A 16,791-nucleotide genomic window follows, 5' to 3' on the forward strand; every position below is an offset into this window, starting at 1 on the left:
AGAGGATTCATAATACAATTTTATTATTATATTAGTTTATAACAGTTTTAAATGGACTACATCATAATTTGACCATTTTAAAGGTACTCGACCATTAAAATTATCAACAATCGGGCTGGTGGTCGAACTAGTCAAACCACCGATTACTAGTCCAACAATGATTAAATAATTAATTCAAAAAATTTAATATTTTAAAAATATTTTTAAAAAATTATAAAATTGATTCAATAGTTCAAAGATCGATTCAATCCTTATGTCCATACTAGTATACCCTCTGATTCCTGATTCAATTGGTCCATCCAGTTCAAATAACTTCGAAAATTATTGATTAATAATGTTATTAATTAGAGCTTACTTTTTAAACTAGAGCAAATAAGCTAAATTCTTGAAATTAAAAAAAATATAGGGACAAAACTTTAGAATTCTAAAGAGTAGAGGGACAAAAAGAACAATTTAACAACAACAACACTGGACAAGAAAATAGGACCTTACAATAGACAAACAACGTTGAAATTTCAACTTTTACATTTTTACAAAACGTCGCTTTAACACTCCCCAACGTATGCAGTAGCAGTAACCTTTGAAGCTAAGCCAAGTTTCGATTTTTTTTTTCCTTTTTTTTCCCTTTAGTTTTAGCTGTTGCCAAATTGGCAAAGTTCTAAACTTTATTAGTTTCATTTGAATTTTTACAAAGAACCCATTAATCCATAAATGGTTGGCAAGTCATTTTCCTGTTTGCAAACAGGTAGCTTTCAGTGAGGTGGTTGATGGGTTTTGTTTTCTGTATTCATTCTAATCTATTCTTTCAATGCTTTTTTATATATATATTCAAAACATCGCTAGTCTTTGTCCATTTTCTTAAAACGGTGCTGTTATATATCTCTTCTTTCATTGAAAATTGCAACTCTTTTTCCCTTTTCAATTCAATTGCTACTATCTTTGATTGGTTATGATAACATTTAAGAATAATGAATTATTATCCATTCTTCTTATAGCTTCTCTCTGGTGTTTATCCTTGCTGGCTTCTCTAGTTTAATACCCGGGTTTGAACTTAAACACCCACCAATTTTTTTCTAATTTTTTGGGTGCTTTTTCTAGGTTTAATTTGAACTTCTTGTGTTGTTTAAAAACAATGTGGAGTCAAATAGCCTGTTGGATTCAGTTTCTTTTTTTATGAAGGGTATGGGATAAGGGTTTTCGAGTGATAAACCCGAGATTTGGGAAGAAAATTATAATCAGTAAGTGTCCCCTGCTACCCCCATTAATGAGTTGTTTGTGGAGTGGGGAGGGGGAGTAAAGGTCTTTTGATGCCATAATTTTGAAAAAAATCAATTGGTGTCAATTGTAGACCATGTGTATTTAATATTTGAAGTAACTATACTTTAATAACAGCTGGTAATTAGGTAAACCTTATTGTGTTTTGCCCTTTGAATTACTTTTCTTCAGTTTTGCTCTCCTTTGGACTGTAGATAGATACTAATGAATTCTTTGAACTTTGTCATATAGGTTTTTATGTACAAGAGTGCTGGTACTGAGTGTATTTTGAACATACTATTACCTGGTACCTTGCTTGATTTGCTTGATTTGCCTTGGGGGAGGGTTAAAGAATTAGAATTAACAGCCTTTGATTTGTTGGCCAAACCATGAATTTGACACTACCTAACGTGATATATTTATTTTCTGCTTTTCTGATATACTTGCCATCATATCTAGAGTTTAAGCATGAATGTAAGGGCATTTGTTTTACTTAGTTCGAGATTCCAGTGCTATATCGTATGCCATCTTCAAATCTCTGAACCATCTTATATCTTGGTTTCAACATCCAGCCAATCTTGTCATATGCAAAGCTATAGTATCGGTTTGGTTTATATGCAAAGTTCCAACATCTTAATATCGGTTTGGTTTGTATAAATTATTGCCCTTCTTCTTTGTCGCATCAATGAACCACCATTCAGTTCTCATTTGTTTTTATCTTTTTGCACATTAGAGGCTTTTAAGACAAGGGAAGTTTGAATGAGCAGTCGCCCTCTGGCTCCAAATGAAGGTTTATACATATAATGCATTATGCATATGATTTTGGAGTTGTTGTTTTTTTTTTTTTTTCATTTTTTTATCTAAATTGCGGAGTTCATTATTTCATGTTACTTACACTGCTGAGATAACTCTGGCGAATCCGATTTGATACTTAGGCTATCAGTTCCGAGGAAAAAAGGGTTGATTTCTATTTTGTTTAAGCAGTGCCTGTTCTGGTATTATAACATAGAGATAACTAGATATTATTTCTCCAGCTTAGTGTTCGGATTGGAATAAATGAAGTTTGAAGTGGAAGTTGTCCTTGCTTGTTTCGTTACTTTGATTTTGATTCAGCAAGTTCTTTGTGGTGAGTCTTCTCTTTTCGAATCTTACTCTCTCTCTCTTTTTTTTTTCAGTTAAATTTTAGTATCAATATCATATTACCATCAGAATCCTGAGTGCTTGATGCACCATAGTCTGATATATCTTTCGCTGTGGCTTACAAAATTTCAATGGAAGGCTACTGTAACTTTGTTGTTTTTGCTTGGAGATTTGTTCGCAATAAAGTTTACCTTTGGCATCCCCAAGTTGTTTGCTATTTGCGTAACTGCTACTTAGCTGAATTTTATTGTGATTATTTATAACAGATGAGTTTTCTAAGTCATCTGGCACAAACAAATGGACATGCACATGCTCTTCCTTGTATCCTGGAAAACAAAGCGACGTTCTTAAATCTAACTGTTCTAGATCCTGCAATTGCAGTCCAGGTATGCCGATATTATTTTTGTAGAATATTTTGGAATCTTCAAACAACTTTTATATAACTTTGGTGCTGCTAGGAATAGATAAAAGATGCTACTATTTCTAGTCTATTTAATCACTATGAAGCCTCAAATTTCACTGGTGTGCATATACTTCGATATATTTGCTTTGTTGAAGTGACAATCTCGTGAAAATTCCCAAGTAACCACAATTTGGCTAGAAAAAAATGACTTTGTTGAGTATAATGTGCAACCCTTTACCCCTGTTTCCTCCTTTTGTGCCAATTTTACTCGAATTATTGCATAACATTTGGAGTATAGTGTTGAGCATGCTTTGTGCTTACATGATGTCATTGTTTTTGCTGAGTCATTACTATCTTTTTGCATCTAAAACATCGAATTCTGTGGCATCCCATGTGGCAGTTCAACCAAATGGAGATAGATGGAAATGCTTATGTGATAGTGATGGATTCCCCAAAGTAGCAGTCGACAATCGTGATACTACCTGTTTTACTGCCTGCAACTGCACTGCCGGTATTGTCTTCCAACTCTACATGTTAATTTATAAAGAACTCAATAGTTCAACTGCTGCATGTAGCATGAACTATCCAGATCTGTAGTACAATGGCTTATTAATCAAAATCAGACAGTGTTTGGATAAAGTATTAGGAGCTTATTTAGTGGCACCTAATTGTATGTTTTGACAGGATCCTTTTCTGAGGCGCCAGTGAGAAAGAACTATGCTAACAGAGTTGTTGTGATTGTTCTATTACTCTGCGTAATTCTCACAACGTTGGCATTTCTTGCTTCGTTAACATGCTATTTCTACCAAAAGGACAAGTGCCCAAAGTGCCCCATCCAACCGTCAACATTCTCGTCAGATAAAGAAACTAGTTGCAACAGTGCTACCAACTTAATAAGTAACAATACTTCATCCGCAGAAACTAAGGCTAACATCAGTTTCGCTACTAAACCCATTGCAGGTATGTAAGCTGTAACATGTTAAACTTGGTTTTTATATGATGAACTTGATTTGCTTTCAAACTCTTGACCATGTTTTGTGCCATTAGCGCTCTGGATTTATTTTGGTTTTGAACCTTGCATTCAGAATTCTTCATTCTGGATTTGTCTATCTTCAGGATGCTTCCAAAAGGCTTCAATCCTTTGTTGGAGCAAAACGGGGAACATACTTGGAACAATTTGCCAGTTTGCCTACTCTGAACTGGAAATTGCAACCAATAAGTTCTCAAATTCCAATCTAATAGGACTTGGAGGAAGTAGCTATGTGTATCGGGGCCAGCTCAAGGATGGAAGAATTGTTGCAGTCAAGCGACTTAAAATTCAAGGAGGCCCCGATGCAGATTCCATCTTTTCAACCGAGGTACAATCTCAACTTTTCATTTTTGTCAAAAGTTTTCAGTTAATGAAAGCTCTCATTTTTCCCTATCTTTTTAACAGATGTTCTCAAAACACAATAAGGTATTTTATGGTGTTCTTTTGCGTAGGTTGAGCTGTTGTCAAGGCTGCATCATTGTCATGTCGTGCCCTTGCTTGGTTACTGTTCAGAATTCAGTGGGAAACATGCCGAGAGACTGCTGGTATTCGAATACATGCCTAATGGTAATCTGAGGGACTGTTTGGATGGAATTTCAGAGGAGACCATGTCCTGGGAAACTCGTATTGCGATCGCTATTGGTGCTGCAAGGGGCTTGGAATATCTCCACGAAGCTGCTGCTCCTAGAATTTTGCATAGAGATGTAAAATCGACGAATATTCTTCTTGATAAGAACTGTAGAGCAAAAGTAAGGATGATTTGCTCTTTGAATCTGTTTCTATACAATTTCTGGAGAAAATTACTGAACAAATAAACACATGAATATACTTGAGAATGTGATGCTAACATATATTAATTTCTCACATATTGGTGCACATGTTGATTTCTAACCAAAATGCCGAATATGTTCAGATTACTGATCTTGGTATGGCCAAACGTTTAAGAGCTGATGGACTTCCCAGCTGTTCGAGTTCTCCAGCGAGAATGCAGGGAACCTTTGGCTATTTTGCCCCAGAATATGCAATTGTTGGAAAAGCCTCACCTATGTCTGATGTTTTTAGTTTTGGTGTAGTTCTTCTGGAACTGATCACTGGTCGGCAACCCATCCACAAATCAAACAATAAAGAAGAAAGTCTTGTCATTTGGGTAATGAAGCCGTTTCATGTTACTATTTTTATGCAACTGAAGTGTCTTGATGTTGGTCAGTTTGATGCTTAAAACATCTGTCTATACTTTGTCCCATTCAGGCTACCCCTCGTTTACAGGATAGTAAGCGAGTGACCTCGGAGTTACCTGACACACGTTTGAAAGGGAATTTTCCGGAAGAAGAGATGCAGATAATGGCTTACCTAGCAAAAGAGTGCTTGCTGTTGGACCCCGATGCTCGACCAACAATGAGCGAGGTTGTGCAAATCCTCTCAACTATTGCTCCAGATAAATCGAAACGAAGAAGTATTCCTGTAAACTTTTACCCGGTAATATTCTTAAACCCATTGATGCTTAAGAATTCTTCACTTTTGCTCTTGATTATCGCATAACAATCTCAAGACTGAAATAGTCAAGTTTCTTTTTCTCTGTGGGTTGCCTTGTCTGCTGATTGTATAAATGAACCCAGAATTTTGACTGTTTTAACTGTGTAGATGCCATCCGCCTACAAAACGAATAATGAAGCTTTTCTCGAAAGACATCAAACCGTAATCGAGGATTTATATGACGCAGAGGAACACATGCCAAGTACATCAAAGTCAGCAGAGAGCTCGCGGCCATCAAGCATGAATGATATTAGAATCGCCGGCAAACAAATAGTTACCCTGCCTGCCGAGTGCATGGAGAGGCTGGTTTCTTTGAGTTCCAGTACTAGGAGTTCGCATGTCCACGATGATGAAGTGGTAGACTTAATAGAGCCGTGGTTTGAATCGTTCCGTATGGCAAACCTTAAGTCCCAATGAAAAGAACAATCCAAGCTGACAAAGGTTAATATATTTTACACCCAAGTTTGCATTTTTGGTTTCTTCATGGTGTGGTACATTTGTAGAGGAAATGATCCATTTGAAAAATAGGCCAAATGAAGATTGTGATAGAATGAGGTGGATATAGTTTTACATTGATTGCATTTCATGCCTTTTTTGTACAGAACAGCTATACAAAATTGAAAATTTCAAATCAACAAAGTTTGTAGAGCAACCAATGGATCCACCCTCTACTCTATCCAAATAAAAATATTAAATTCGAAAAATGTAGACTAAAAGAAAAAAAATTGTTTAGCATTAGGTTGGGCTTGATCTTCAATATTAATAGCGCTAGCTTAAGTCGGACTTATTTTTTAATTTCATAATATGTTACTTATATTAATTGAAAAATAAATATATATTGTTATAATATAAATATAAAAATATATATGGTGCTTATATTTACAAATTTAATAAAAGAAAAATCTATGAATTTATTAAATATTAAATAAAGGCTAACATACTTTGATAATAAGTTAATAGGTTATGCGATGTGCTCTGCAGCGATCTTTGACTAGTCAAGTTTTCTGATGGGCCTTTTCAGGGTGTTTAAAGTGGGTTTTGTAAGTCTAGGTGGGGTTTGAACCATTTTAAGTTTGGATAAATTACATGTTTAAGTTAATTTTGAGTTTATATTTTGATTTTTTATAATGAAAGTTGGTTGTGTTGTGTTTGAGTTTAAATTAATCAGATCAAAATTTCAGTAAAGTTAATAGGCTTGAGTTTTTATGATCAAGTTCCCGTTAAAATTAATAAGTCAAGTTTTATGATCAAATTGAACTAGATTGGGCTGAGTTTGAGCTCTAAACATTATTAGAGCTCCAACCCGACCCAATATTTAAATGAGTTTAATTTATTTCACGTAAATTTATTTTTTAAATATAATATTTTGGCTAAATTGTATTAGGATTAATAGATGGACGTAATAATAATAGAATTATTTTGGCATAATGTTTTATTTTGCTCTCTTAGTTTAAAAAGATCGTTTTAGTTCTTCATTTAATTTTTTTTTAATTTTTTGTCAAATCACCCTAAAATGAATGAAAAATTAACGTTTTTTAACTTTGTTGATGTTGCATATACATGAATGACATATCAACATTTTATTATTTTTAAAAATTTAAAATTTAAAAATTTTAAAAATTATAAAAATGATTATGAAATAAAAATAAACGAACGAAAAATAGGATAGCAAAAGATAAAGTGTTTTTATTAATCAATAGGGATTTTATAATGCTTCACTAAAGTCTATATTTATAGATATAAAAAGTATAAATACTATAAAACTTTACTTTTAATGAACATTAGAGTCCTAATGCACGTTAAAATTATCTTGATATTAATGGATATGCACTTAATAATAAAATATTTATAACAACAACTATTTTTAAAAATTAAAATCATTAAAATTTAAAAACTAATTTAAAAATCATCATTAACTTTTTCCATTTATTTGGGGTGACTTAATAAAAATACAAATTTAAAAGCTAAAAATAATAAAAAATTAAATAAAGGACTATTCTTTTTCTTTCTGGGTAAAAAATTCATTATGCCAACTAAAAGGAAGTATGGGTCATGCATTTTAAGAATTTTGTGGCTCCCATAATGTGGCATGTTATAATTAAATCACTGTCACCGCCTTTCAAGCCTTGTATGGCCACGTGTGGTGTGGTTATTTATTTATATTTTTCAGTAATATTTTCTCGATAAATTTCCTAAACTTTTGAGAGAAATTTGTGAAATATTATTTATTTAAAGTTGAGGGACTTTTTAACAAATTTGGTATTATCCATATGAGTTTTATCTTCTATCTTAATAGTGTTGGTAGGAGACAACCCTTAATGAATGATGTTAATATAATTGGAGCCTTTATTCCAATTTATTAAAATTTAGAACTCTATATAAAAACAATATATAATATGGTGTTGAGAATAATGTTAATGAAAGTAATATTAGATTCAATTATAAGAAGTTTGATAATTTTTTAATATTTTGAATTTAAATTTTGTCAATAAATTTAATTAAGATATTCATCACTAAAATAGGATATCATTAGAGGTGCTTATAGGTCAAGTCGGGATGGGTTCAAGTCGAGTTTAAGTATTATATTAATATATTTTATACTTGTCCAAGCCCAATCCTACTCAAAACATGGGTTTAAAATTTTGTCCAAACTCATTCATATTTACAAAAGATTAATCCAAATCTATTTTAGGCCCATCTGTATTATTTTATTATTTTAAATATTTATATTATATTATTTTAATATATAATAATTTTATATATTTTATATAATCATCTTAACATTATTTTAATGTTTACATTAAAATAGTATTATATATTTAGTATAGACTTATTTTTAATGTATTTTAAATTATATAATATAAAATATTATAAACTTAAAAATAGGTCGAATTGAGTTGGACTCAACTTTAAATATTCAAACTTAAGCTCGACTAATATTTTAAACAAGCCTATTATTTTTTTTTAAACACATTTTTTAAATTTAATATTTTTATTTAAATCTTTTTAAATTTCGAACAAATTCTTAAACCTAAACAAATAATCCAACTTATCGAACAAATCTACATGTGAAATGAAAAATGCTGCAGGTAGGGGGGAGATCTGGCTGGCTTTGTCGGATTTTATTTAATAAAGTTAACATTGACCACTAATAATTATGTATATTACATGTGGGTGTGATTTTGGTGAATGTGAATGCTTGGAAATTTGACATACAATAACAGATAAAGTAGAAGAAAATAACAGTTGTAACAATTACACATAGAGGATCAATGGTGATTATTAAAATGGGATGATTCTCATGTAATTATTGATATTATTTTATTTTTATTTTTATATATTATATATAAATACTTATATTTATTCAATTAAAATTAATTAATGTATTTATTTTTTAAATATGTATAATTGTGTCAAATTAAATTTTAGATATTTATTTTTATTAAAATTTTAATAAATATTTTTATTTGTTTTTGCCTATTCAGATTTAAAAATTAAATTTTAATTACTATTTGCAACAAATTTAGATATTAATTATTAAAATTCATTATCTAAATTCCATTTTTATTTTGCAAATAGAGATTATAATTAAAATTCAAATTCACTTTACCATTTTGTCGATAATGAATTCGTCGGTTATCTAAATTTATTGTCGGCTTTATTTTTAAATTTTTTATTTTAAGATATTTTTCTAACTTTTAAATTTAAATATTTAATTTGTTAAGATATTCAAGATAATTTAATTAATTTAAATTCAAATGATAATACTTAAATTTAATGTTAACAATAAACGAATTTAAGGTTCAATTTTAATTAGAGTAAATTAAATTAATAATTTTTAAATTTTGTTTAAAATTATGTTTCAGATATTTATTTTTAAAAGTTATGTAATAATTATTGGTGGATATTTTAACTTGCGTTAAGAGGATGATACGACATATTAATTTAAAAGAGTTAATAATGAATTTTTGATTTATAATTAAAATATTATTTTAATATTCTTAAAATTTTTTAAAAATAATTCTAATTTTAAAAAATTAATTAAAAATATATAAATATTGGATCTGCTATCAGGAAAAAGAAGACATGGTCAAACACTTTACCAAAACTGTTCAACCTGCGACTTACAAAGCTGACCTGTAGCTTCTTCACCTTCACTCAATGTGATGTGGGGTAAGCTTTATCCAAACAAATATTCAATAAACCAAAATAAAGAATGAATAAATAATTCAGGTGACAAAATTAAATAATACTAATAATGAAATTGTGGTGTGATATTACTAAATCATTCCATTTTTTACTTCCACATAAAATATCAATTGATTTTAATTTTAATTTTGAATTAAATCTATAGATGGTCAGGAGTATAGTCTAGGCTCAAGGTTTGTATTGAATTTAAAAATTTAGACAAAAAATTAGACCTATTTAAAATATGAGTTGGGTTCAAGCTTCGAACTCGAGCCTGGCCCGACCTGTTTTAAGTTTATAAATACTTTATATTATATAATTTAGAATACATTAAAAAAATAAATCTATACTAAATATATAATAATATTTTAATGTAAACATTAAAATAATATTAAGATGATTATATAAAAAATTTAATAAATAAAAATATATAAAAATATTAAATATTAAAATAATATAATATAATTTTTAAAAAAATAAAAAAATAATATAAACACGCCTAAAATGAGTTTGGATTAGTTTTTTGCAAATATGGACAAATTTAAGTAAAGTTTTAGGCTTAGATTTTGGGTCGGGCTAGCCTTGAACAGACTAGCCTTGAACAAGTATAAAATATGTTGAATATCATGTTTAAATCCGACTGACTCACCAGAGCACCTCTAAAATTTGAATTCAACTAAATTAAAATTAATCAAAAATAATAATTTAAATCTAAAATAATCCAAAACGTAAAGATTGGAATAAAAAAAAATATTTTAGTTTGAAGTAAAAGAAACTCAAATCCAAAAAAGGCTGCCAAGAAAGTAGGCAAAAGTCAATTAAGTTATTAGTCTTCGAAACTTTTTTTTTCCCTTCACTTCTAAGATTCATTTTTTTTTCTTTGATGAAATTAGTATCTTTCGGGTTTTTTACTCCAATATTATAAAAAAAAAATTTATACATCAAAATAGGTTATCGATCAGATTAATTATGAAAATGGTATATTTTTGGGGTTGTGCCTACAGCACACAACCTATTATTATTTTATTTTTTTGTTTTAAAATTATTATTATATTATTTTAATATTTATATTAATATATAGATAAAATCTGGGTTTCTGCGGATAAAAATACCAAAGCAGGTTGAGCTTCGAGTTTTTAGTCGTGCTGACAATAAACAACACCTTGCACATTTCCTTTTCTTTCTTTGTATTTTACAAAAATTGGTCTTATATCATTTTGGTCCTCTACTAGGCCTAAAATTAAAATTCAATCTTTATACTTGAATTTCTACAATAATATTTGGTTCTATTTTTATAATTTTTTCAAATAATTAATATTGTTAATTACTCGATAAAATTTGTGACGTGTTTTTTAAACAAAAATTAGTTTAACAAAATAATGATATGTTAAGTTAGAATAAGTTTTAAATAATAAAATTTCTAACAAAAATGTATTCCAACTTAACATATCATTGTTTTGTTAAACTAATATTTTGTTTAAAAAACACGCCAAAAATTTTATCGAGTAATTAACAAAAATTTTAATACAATTTTGTTAGAAATTTTATTATTTAAAACTTATTCCAACTTAACATATCATTGTTTTGTTAAACTAATCAAAAATTTTATAGAGTAATTAACAAAAATTTTAATACAATTTTGTTAGAAATTTTATTATTTAAAACTTATTCCAACTTAACATATCATTGTTTTGTTAAACTAATCAAAAATTTTATAGAGTAATTAACAAAAATTTTAATACAAGTTTGTTAGAAATTTTATTATTTAAAACTTATTCTAACTTAACATATCATTATTTTGTTAAACTAATTTTTTTAAAAAACACGTCACAAATTTTATCGAGTAATTAACAATATTAATTATTTGGAAAAAATTATAAAAATAGAACCAAATATTATTGTAGAAATTCAAGTATAAAGATTGAATTTTAATTTTAGGCCTAGTAGAGGACCAAAAGTGATATAAGACCAATTTTTGTAAAATGCAAAGAAAGAAAAGGAAATGTGCAAGGTGTTGTGCCTGTCATGTAGAGCACGACTAGTCGTGCCTACCGACGAAACTCTCGACCTGCTTCGGTATTTTTATCCGTAAAACCCGTATTTTATCTATATATTAATATAAATATTAAAAATAATATAATAATAATTTTTAAAACAAAAAATAATAATAATAAAATAATAGGTTGTGCCTGTCAGGTAGGCACAACCCCAAAAAGTATACCATTTTCGTAATTAATCTGACTGACAACCTATTTTGGTGTATAAAATTTTTTTTTATAATATTGGGGTAAAAAACCCGTATCTTTCAATCCCCTTGAGAAATTCACATGAAATGAGCTAAATTGATTTAATATTTCGAAAAAGAAATTAATTAATAAAATAAGTTTTTTTTTTAAATTTAGGAAAATAAATCGTTTTTGGAGAAAGTATATGAAAACGTGTTCAAGAGGATATATTTTCTTCATAGTAATATAAAAGTGCGTCCAGCTAGACGAACTTTTCTGTTGACATATTAAGGAATGAAACATATCACATAGGCTATCATGTTAGTGTCGTTAAAATTTTAATCGTTTATTAAATTTTTACCCTCAAACAAAACGAATAGACTAAGTTTTAAAAGCGGAATGTCAAAGTGATAAAGAAAAAAAATTAGGACTAAAGAGAGAAAATAAGTAAATGCTAGATACTAAATTTGTTATTAGGAAGAAAAGAAAAACTACTTGAAGAATTAGTATTACCAGCAGCTTGCAGTTGTAAACTTACAGGACAAAATATATGTCAACATTCCATGAAAAGCATGCCTCGGATCTTACAAATTTTGTAAATAAATATAAAAGACAAAATGAGGATCATAAATAATCATAGTGCATGAATACAACCCTCATGTCCTTTCTCTTTGGACATTTTCATATGACTTTGTCTCTCTGTATTTCTCTTCTCATCAATAATTTAATCATTTAAAAGATTCAGCCAACTAAAACCCATAGTGGTGAGAAAAGTCCATGGAAAATCGAAAACCGAGTGACATTTAAGGAACCATGAAAGAGAAAAAGGGTTTCTCTTCATTGTTCTTACTATGGAAATTGTTGTAATGTTTTAATTCCATGTATGTTGGAATCAGTATAAAAAAGATCTAATGATATATTCTTCTTTTTTTGTTTAGAATCATATTCCCATTTAGGGTTTCTTTTATTGACTTATTCCCTTCCAAGTGGCTAAAGATTTTAAAAATCAGTAAAATAAGGGGAAATAAAAATAGTTATAGCTTTTGTTTTTTTCTTTCATGGTCAATGCTTCATCTTCCATACTGACTTTCTAAGCCATTTATTGTCTTCTAATGAAAGGGTATCAAATTTTTAAACTTTGGGTGTTTGCTTTTGACTTCATATATATACAATAAAATACAGATAGCTTATGGTTCATCACTTGTTTGATGAATTTCCTGTTTCAACTCATACCTGGCATCTAAGGTTGTCTGAAAAGGAAATTGTTCACATGTTTTGACCAGCTTTTTTTTAGCTTAAAAACTGCTTCATGTCAAGTTGAGTTAATCTTTTTATGCTATTGGTCACATGATTCCTGGTTCAAAAAGCCATTTGAAGGGCCTTTTTCCAGCTCTTGTGGCTTTGAGCTCTTGAGACTTTGCCTAGTCAATTTCAATTGATTAATGACCTTATGCCTATAAACACTTTGTTCTTGGCCATCCCTTTGTAGAACTCTTTTGTCTTTTTCTCTCTTATCCTCTGGTAGATCAAATCTAATTGAAGAAAATCCATGGGGTTTATTAATTCAAGATCTGTAAGGTTTGTTCCATTTTTGTTCCTTAATGTCTTATGTATGTAGGTATGTATGTATGTGTGTATGCACTCTCATTAGCGATGGAACAATCATTTATTTGTGGTTGCATATGTGTTTTTCCAGATTTGAAGATGACCTTGAATTAACAAAGCTCCCCCCAATGAATGGAGATGGTATGGTAAAGCTGAAATACAATATCAACGGAACGAAAATATCGGAGCCTGGCACTGAGAGGGTCGAGAGCAAGTTGCCTGCTACTACTAGGAGAGGTAAATTGTTGAAAGCTAAAGTACTGTCCAGAGTTTTCTCTGAGGATTTTGAGAGAGTGAAGAAGAAGATTTTGGATCCTCGAGGACCGGTTATTCGTCGATGGAACAAGATTTTCCTAGTAGCATGCTTGGTTTCTTTGTTTGTGGATCCTCTGTTCTTTTATTTGCCAATAGTTAAGAAGGATGTCTGCATTGATATTGGAATACCCCTTGAAGTTATCCTTACTATGGTTAGATCATTAGCTGATGCCTTCTACATAGTTCAAATATTCATTCGGTTTCGAACCGCTTATGTTGCACCGCCTTCTCGTGTATTTGGGAGAGGCGAGCTCGTTATAGATTCCGGGAAGATTGCTTCCAGGTACCTCAAGAAGAGTTTCTGGATTGATTTACTTGCTGCACTCCCCCTTCCTCAGGTATACACATGATGAAACTGATGAACACTCGGGTCGTTTTCATGGAATGTTTCATTTTTCATATGTTTCAGTTTTGTTTCCAGGTTTTGATTTGGATCATCATTCCGAACCTTAACGGTTCAACAATGATGAACACCAAAAACATGCTCCGGTTCATAATCATTTTTCAGTACCTTCCAAGACTTTTTCTTATTTTTCCTTTGTCATCACAAATTGTTAACGCCACTGGTGTTGTGACCGAAACAGCATGGGCTGGTGCCGCTTATAACCTCATGCTCTACATGCTGGCAAGCCATGTAAGTCATTATGATGCTTCTTAAGTTTAACTCTGAACCTAAGTACGTATGTGCATACGCACAAACATACATATATTCCTGAATCGGATTGTGCTTTGTTTCTTGAAAAGGTTTTAGGAGCTTGTTGGTATCTTCTTTCGATCGAGCGGCAAGAAGCGTGCTGGAAGACCGCCTGTGATCTCGAGGAGCCTTATTGTCAGTATAAATATTTTGATTGCAACAAGGTTAAAGACCCTGGCAGGTTGACCTGGTTCAACTCCAGCAATATTACTAGCCTATGCAGTCCAAGTTCCAGCTCCTATCCATTTGGTATCTATGGTGATGCATTGGAATTTAATGTTACAACAGCACCATTCTTCAACAAGTACTTTTATTGCCTTTGGTGGGGTTTAAGGAACTTAAGGTACATTGTTGCTTTCATATGTGCATCTTTATGCTCATTCCATAATCTCGAATACACTGTAAAATTTCTGCAAATAAGACCCAAGAATTCGGTCATATAAGAAAGACGATATTACTTAAACTCTAATACTATATCCCATTCCCATGGTGTAGTTCTTTGGGACAAAATCTTAGCACAAGCACTTACGCTGGAGAAATAATTTTCGCCATCATTATTGCAACTCTCGGTCTGGTTCTTTTTGCACTGCTAATTGGGAATATGCAAGTAAGTTAGGACCAAATTGTTTTGCAACTCGGCTTCTTATGTTGTCGATCATACTGATATCGTTCTTTTACCTGGCAGACGTACCTTCAATCAACGACGGTCAGGTTGGAAGAATGGAGAATCAAGAGAACCGATACGGAACAATGGATGCGTCACAGGCAACTTCCTCCAGAATTAAGGCAATCCATCAGAAAATATGATCAGTATAAGTGGTTAGCCACGAGGGGAGTTGATGAAGAGGCCTTACTAGAAGGCCTTCCTTTGGATCTCCGGCGAGACATCAAACGGCACCTTTGTCTTGACCTTGTTCGACGAGTAAGTCATTGTATACCAGCATTTCAGATTACATTTAGACTATGCCATGTATAGACCAGCTTGACATGCAACTTTATTTTTTTTACAGGTACCACTGTTTGATCAAATGGATGAAAGGATGCTAGATGCAATCTGTGAGAGGCTCAAACCGGCATTGTGCACCGAAGGCACATACCTAGTCCGAGAAGGAGATCCCGTCAATGAGATGCTCTTCATAATTAGAGGCCACCTTGATTCCTACACTACAAACGGTGGCCGAACCGGATTCTTCAACTCATGCCGGATTGGCCCTGGAGACTTCTGCGGTGAGGAACTGTTAACATGGGCATTAGATCCTCGTCCTAGCGTTGTTCTTCCATCTTCGACTCGAACAGTCAAAGCAATATCTGAAGTAGAAGCCTTTGCACTTCGAGCAGAAGATCTCAAATTTGTTGCAGCACAATTTAGAAGACTACATAGCAAACAACTAAGACACAAGTTCCGGTTCTACTCACACCAGTGGAGAACTTGGGCTGCCTGTTTTGTCCAAGCAGCATGGCGTCGGTTTAAGAAACGAAAGGAAGCTGCCAAACTTAGAGCCATGGAGGACCTCATGGTGGCTGAACCTGAACCCGAACCAACCAAACCTGTTTCAGGCTTGGCTATATATGCAGCCAAGCTTGCTGCAAGCACTAGGAGGGGGATTAATATGCATTCTGAATCTGATACTGGGGTTGTTAGCCCCTTGCAGAAACCAGCTGAGCCAGATTTTTCTGTAGATGAGGAATGAAATTGTAACACTAGCAAATCAAGAACTAGAGTGTAGGTATTATTAATCAGTGAACAATGCTTGTAAATTTGTTTATTTCTTGGCTAGCATGTAAAAAAAAAATGATGAACACTGAAATTATTTGTTTCAATATTCATCTACATATATATAAGTTTCTCCTTTATCCAAAGGGACTCCAGAGACTCTTTCGTCACTGAAACTTTGTCCAAATATCATCAGAACATAAGGTTCGTTGTCCCACTTGGAGGTTCATAGCTTTGATGTGATTGAAGTTTAGATTAGGTTGGTGCAGCCAAATGAAGTTGGATTTTGTCATAGCACCAAAGGCAGCTGGGAACAGCATTGGATTCGATCACTTTATGGAAAAAAGGGTCCTGCTTTTCTGCATTTAGATGCTCCAAAGAACACAGGCTATATTCTGTATGAGAGCCACATAGGCTAGGATAGTCTTCATGCTTGCTTTGCATAATCTATGTTTTCATCATTTCCTTAATCCCACTAGTTTGGAATAAGGAATCTTCTGTTGAGAGGCCGACATAAATTTATAAGGAAAAAAAAAAATGGAGGGATTGGTGTTAAAATGGTTTATTTTGAATAGTCAATTTTTTTGAGAGAAGTCAAAAATGTAAAAAAAAAAATTATTTGATCAAAACTAAAAAGGATTAAATTTAATTGTTAATATTTTAAGGATTTAATTGTTAATTTTAAGAGAA

General features: G+C 31.4%; 2 protein-coding genes across 20 annotated transcripts; both read left to right on the forward strand.

The window, feature by feature from the left end:
* Positions 1 to 509: 509 nt before the first annotated feature.
* Positions 510 to 6,012, forward strand: LOC108483175 (receptor-like serine/threonine-protein kinase NCRK). Of its 18 annotated transcripts, XM_053026639.1 has the most exons (12): positions 830 to 1,403; positions 1,507 to 1,561; positions 1,988 to 2,044; positions 2,289 to 2,380; positions 2,661 to 2,780; positions 3,198 to 3,308; positions 3,482 to 3,757; positions 3,914 to 4,155; positions 4,280 to 4,576; positions 4,741 to 4,974; positions 5,076 to 5,303; positions 5,469 to 6,012. In XM_053026639.1, the coding sequence occupies exons 4-12, from the start codon at positions 2,311 to 2,313 to the stop codon at positions 5,775 to 5,777; spliced, it is 1,887 nt and encodes a 628-aa protein (XP_052882599.1). In that variant the 5' UTR covers positions 830 to 1,403; positions 1,507 to 1,561; positions 1,988 to 2,044; positions 2,289 to 2,310; the 3' UTR covers positions 5,778 to 6,012. The 18 variants fall into 18 exon arrangements, with proteins under 18 accessions (XP_052882615.1, XP_017641918.1, XP_052882605.1 ...); XM_053026655.1 differs by lacking the exons at positions 830 to 1,403; positions 1,507 to 1,561 and adding an exon at positions 510 to 760; XM_053026645.1 differs by lacking the exons at positions 830 to 1,403; positions 1,507 to 1,561 and adding an exon at positions 757 to 783.
* Positions 6,013 to 12,323: 6,311 nt separating this feature from the next.
* Positions 12,324 to 16,247, forward strand: LOC108482109 (protein CNGC15b-like). Of its 2 annotated transcripts, none has more exons than XM_053026288.1 (7): positions 12,324 to 13,346; positions 13,470 to 14,031; positions 14,115 to 14,327; positions 14,438 to 14,730; positions 14,883 to 14,994; positions 15,073 to 15,309; positions 15,398 to 16,247. In XM_053026288.1, the coding sequence occupies exons 2-7, from the start codon at positions 13,507 to 13,509 to the stop codon at positions 16,076 to 16,078; spliced, it is 2,061 nt and encodes a 686-aa protein (XP_052882248.1). In that variant the 5' UTR covers positions 12,324 to 13,346; positions 13,470 to 13,506; the 3' UTR covers positions 16,079 to 16,247. The 2 variants fall into 2 exon arrangements, with proteins under 2 accessions (XP_052882248.1, XP_017640705.1); XM_017785216.2 differs by having other exon boundaries at positions 12,325 to 13,351.
* The last annotated feature ends 544 nt before the right edge of the window (positions 16,248 to 16,791 follow it).

Source organism: Gossypium arboreum, chromosome 1 (assembly GCF_025698485.1).
Source record: "Gossypium arboreum isolate Shixiya-1 chromosome 1, ASM2569848v2, whole genome shotgun sequence".
Lineage (NCBI taxonomy): Eukaryota > Viridiplantae > Streptophyta > Magnoliopsida > Malvales > Malvaceae > Gossypium > Gossypium arboreum.

What these genes read in the sequence shown, in the direction of transcription:
- LOC108483175 (XM_053026655.1), top strand. Translation starts at nt 2,311, where the DNA reads ATGAAGTTTGAAGTGGAAGTTGTCCTTGCTTGTTTCGTTACTTTGATT. An exon ending in ATAAGAACTGTAGAGCAAAA is followed by an intron (nt 4,577 to 4,740) that starts GTAAGGATGATT and finishes GAATATGTTCAG; the next exon opens with ATTACTGATCTTGGTATGGC. An exon ending in AAGAAAGTCTTGTCATTTGG is followed by an intron (nt 4,975 to 5,075) that starts GTAATGAAGCCG and finishes TGTCCCATTCAG; the next exon opens with GCTACCCCTCGTTTACAGGA.
- LOC108482109 (XM_017785216.2), top strand. Translation starts at nt 13,323, where the DNA reads ATGGGGTTTATTAATTCAAGATCTGTAAG. An exon ending in CTGCACTCCCCCTTCCTCAG is followed by an intron (nt 14,032 to 14,114) that starts GTATACACATGA and finishes TTTTGTTTCCAG; the next exon opens with GTTTTGATTTGGATCATCAT. An exon ending in GTCTTGACCTTGTTCGACGA is followed by an intron (nt 15,310 to 15,397) that starts GTAAGTCATTGT and finishes TTTTTTTTACAG; the next exon opens with GTACCACTGTTTGATCAAAT.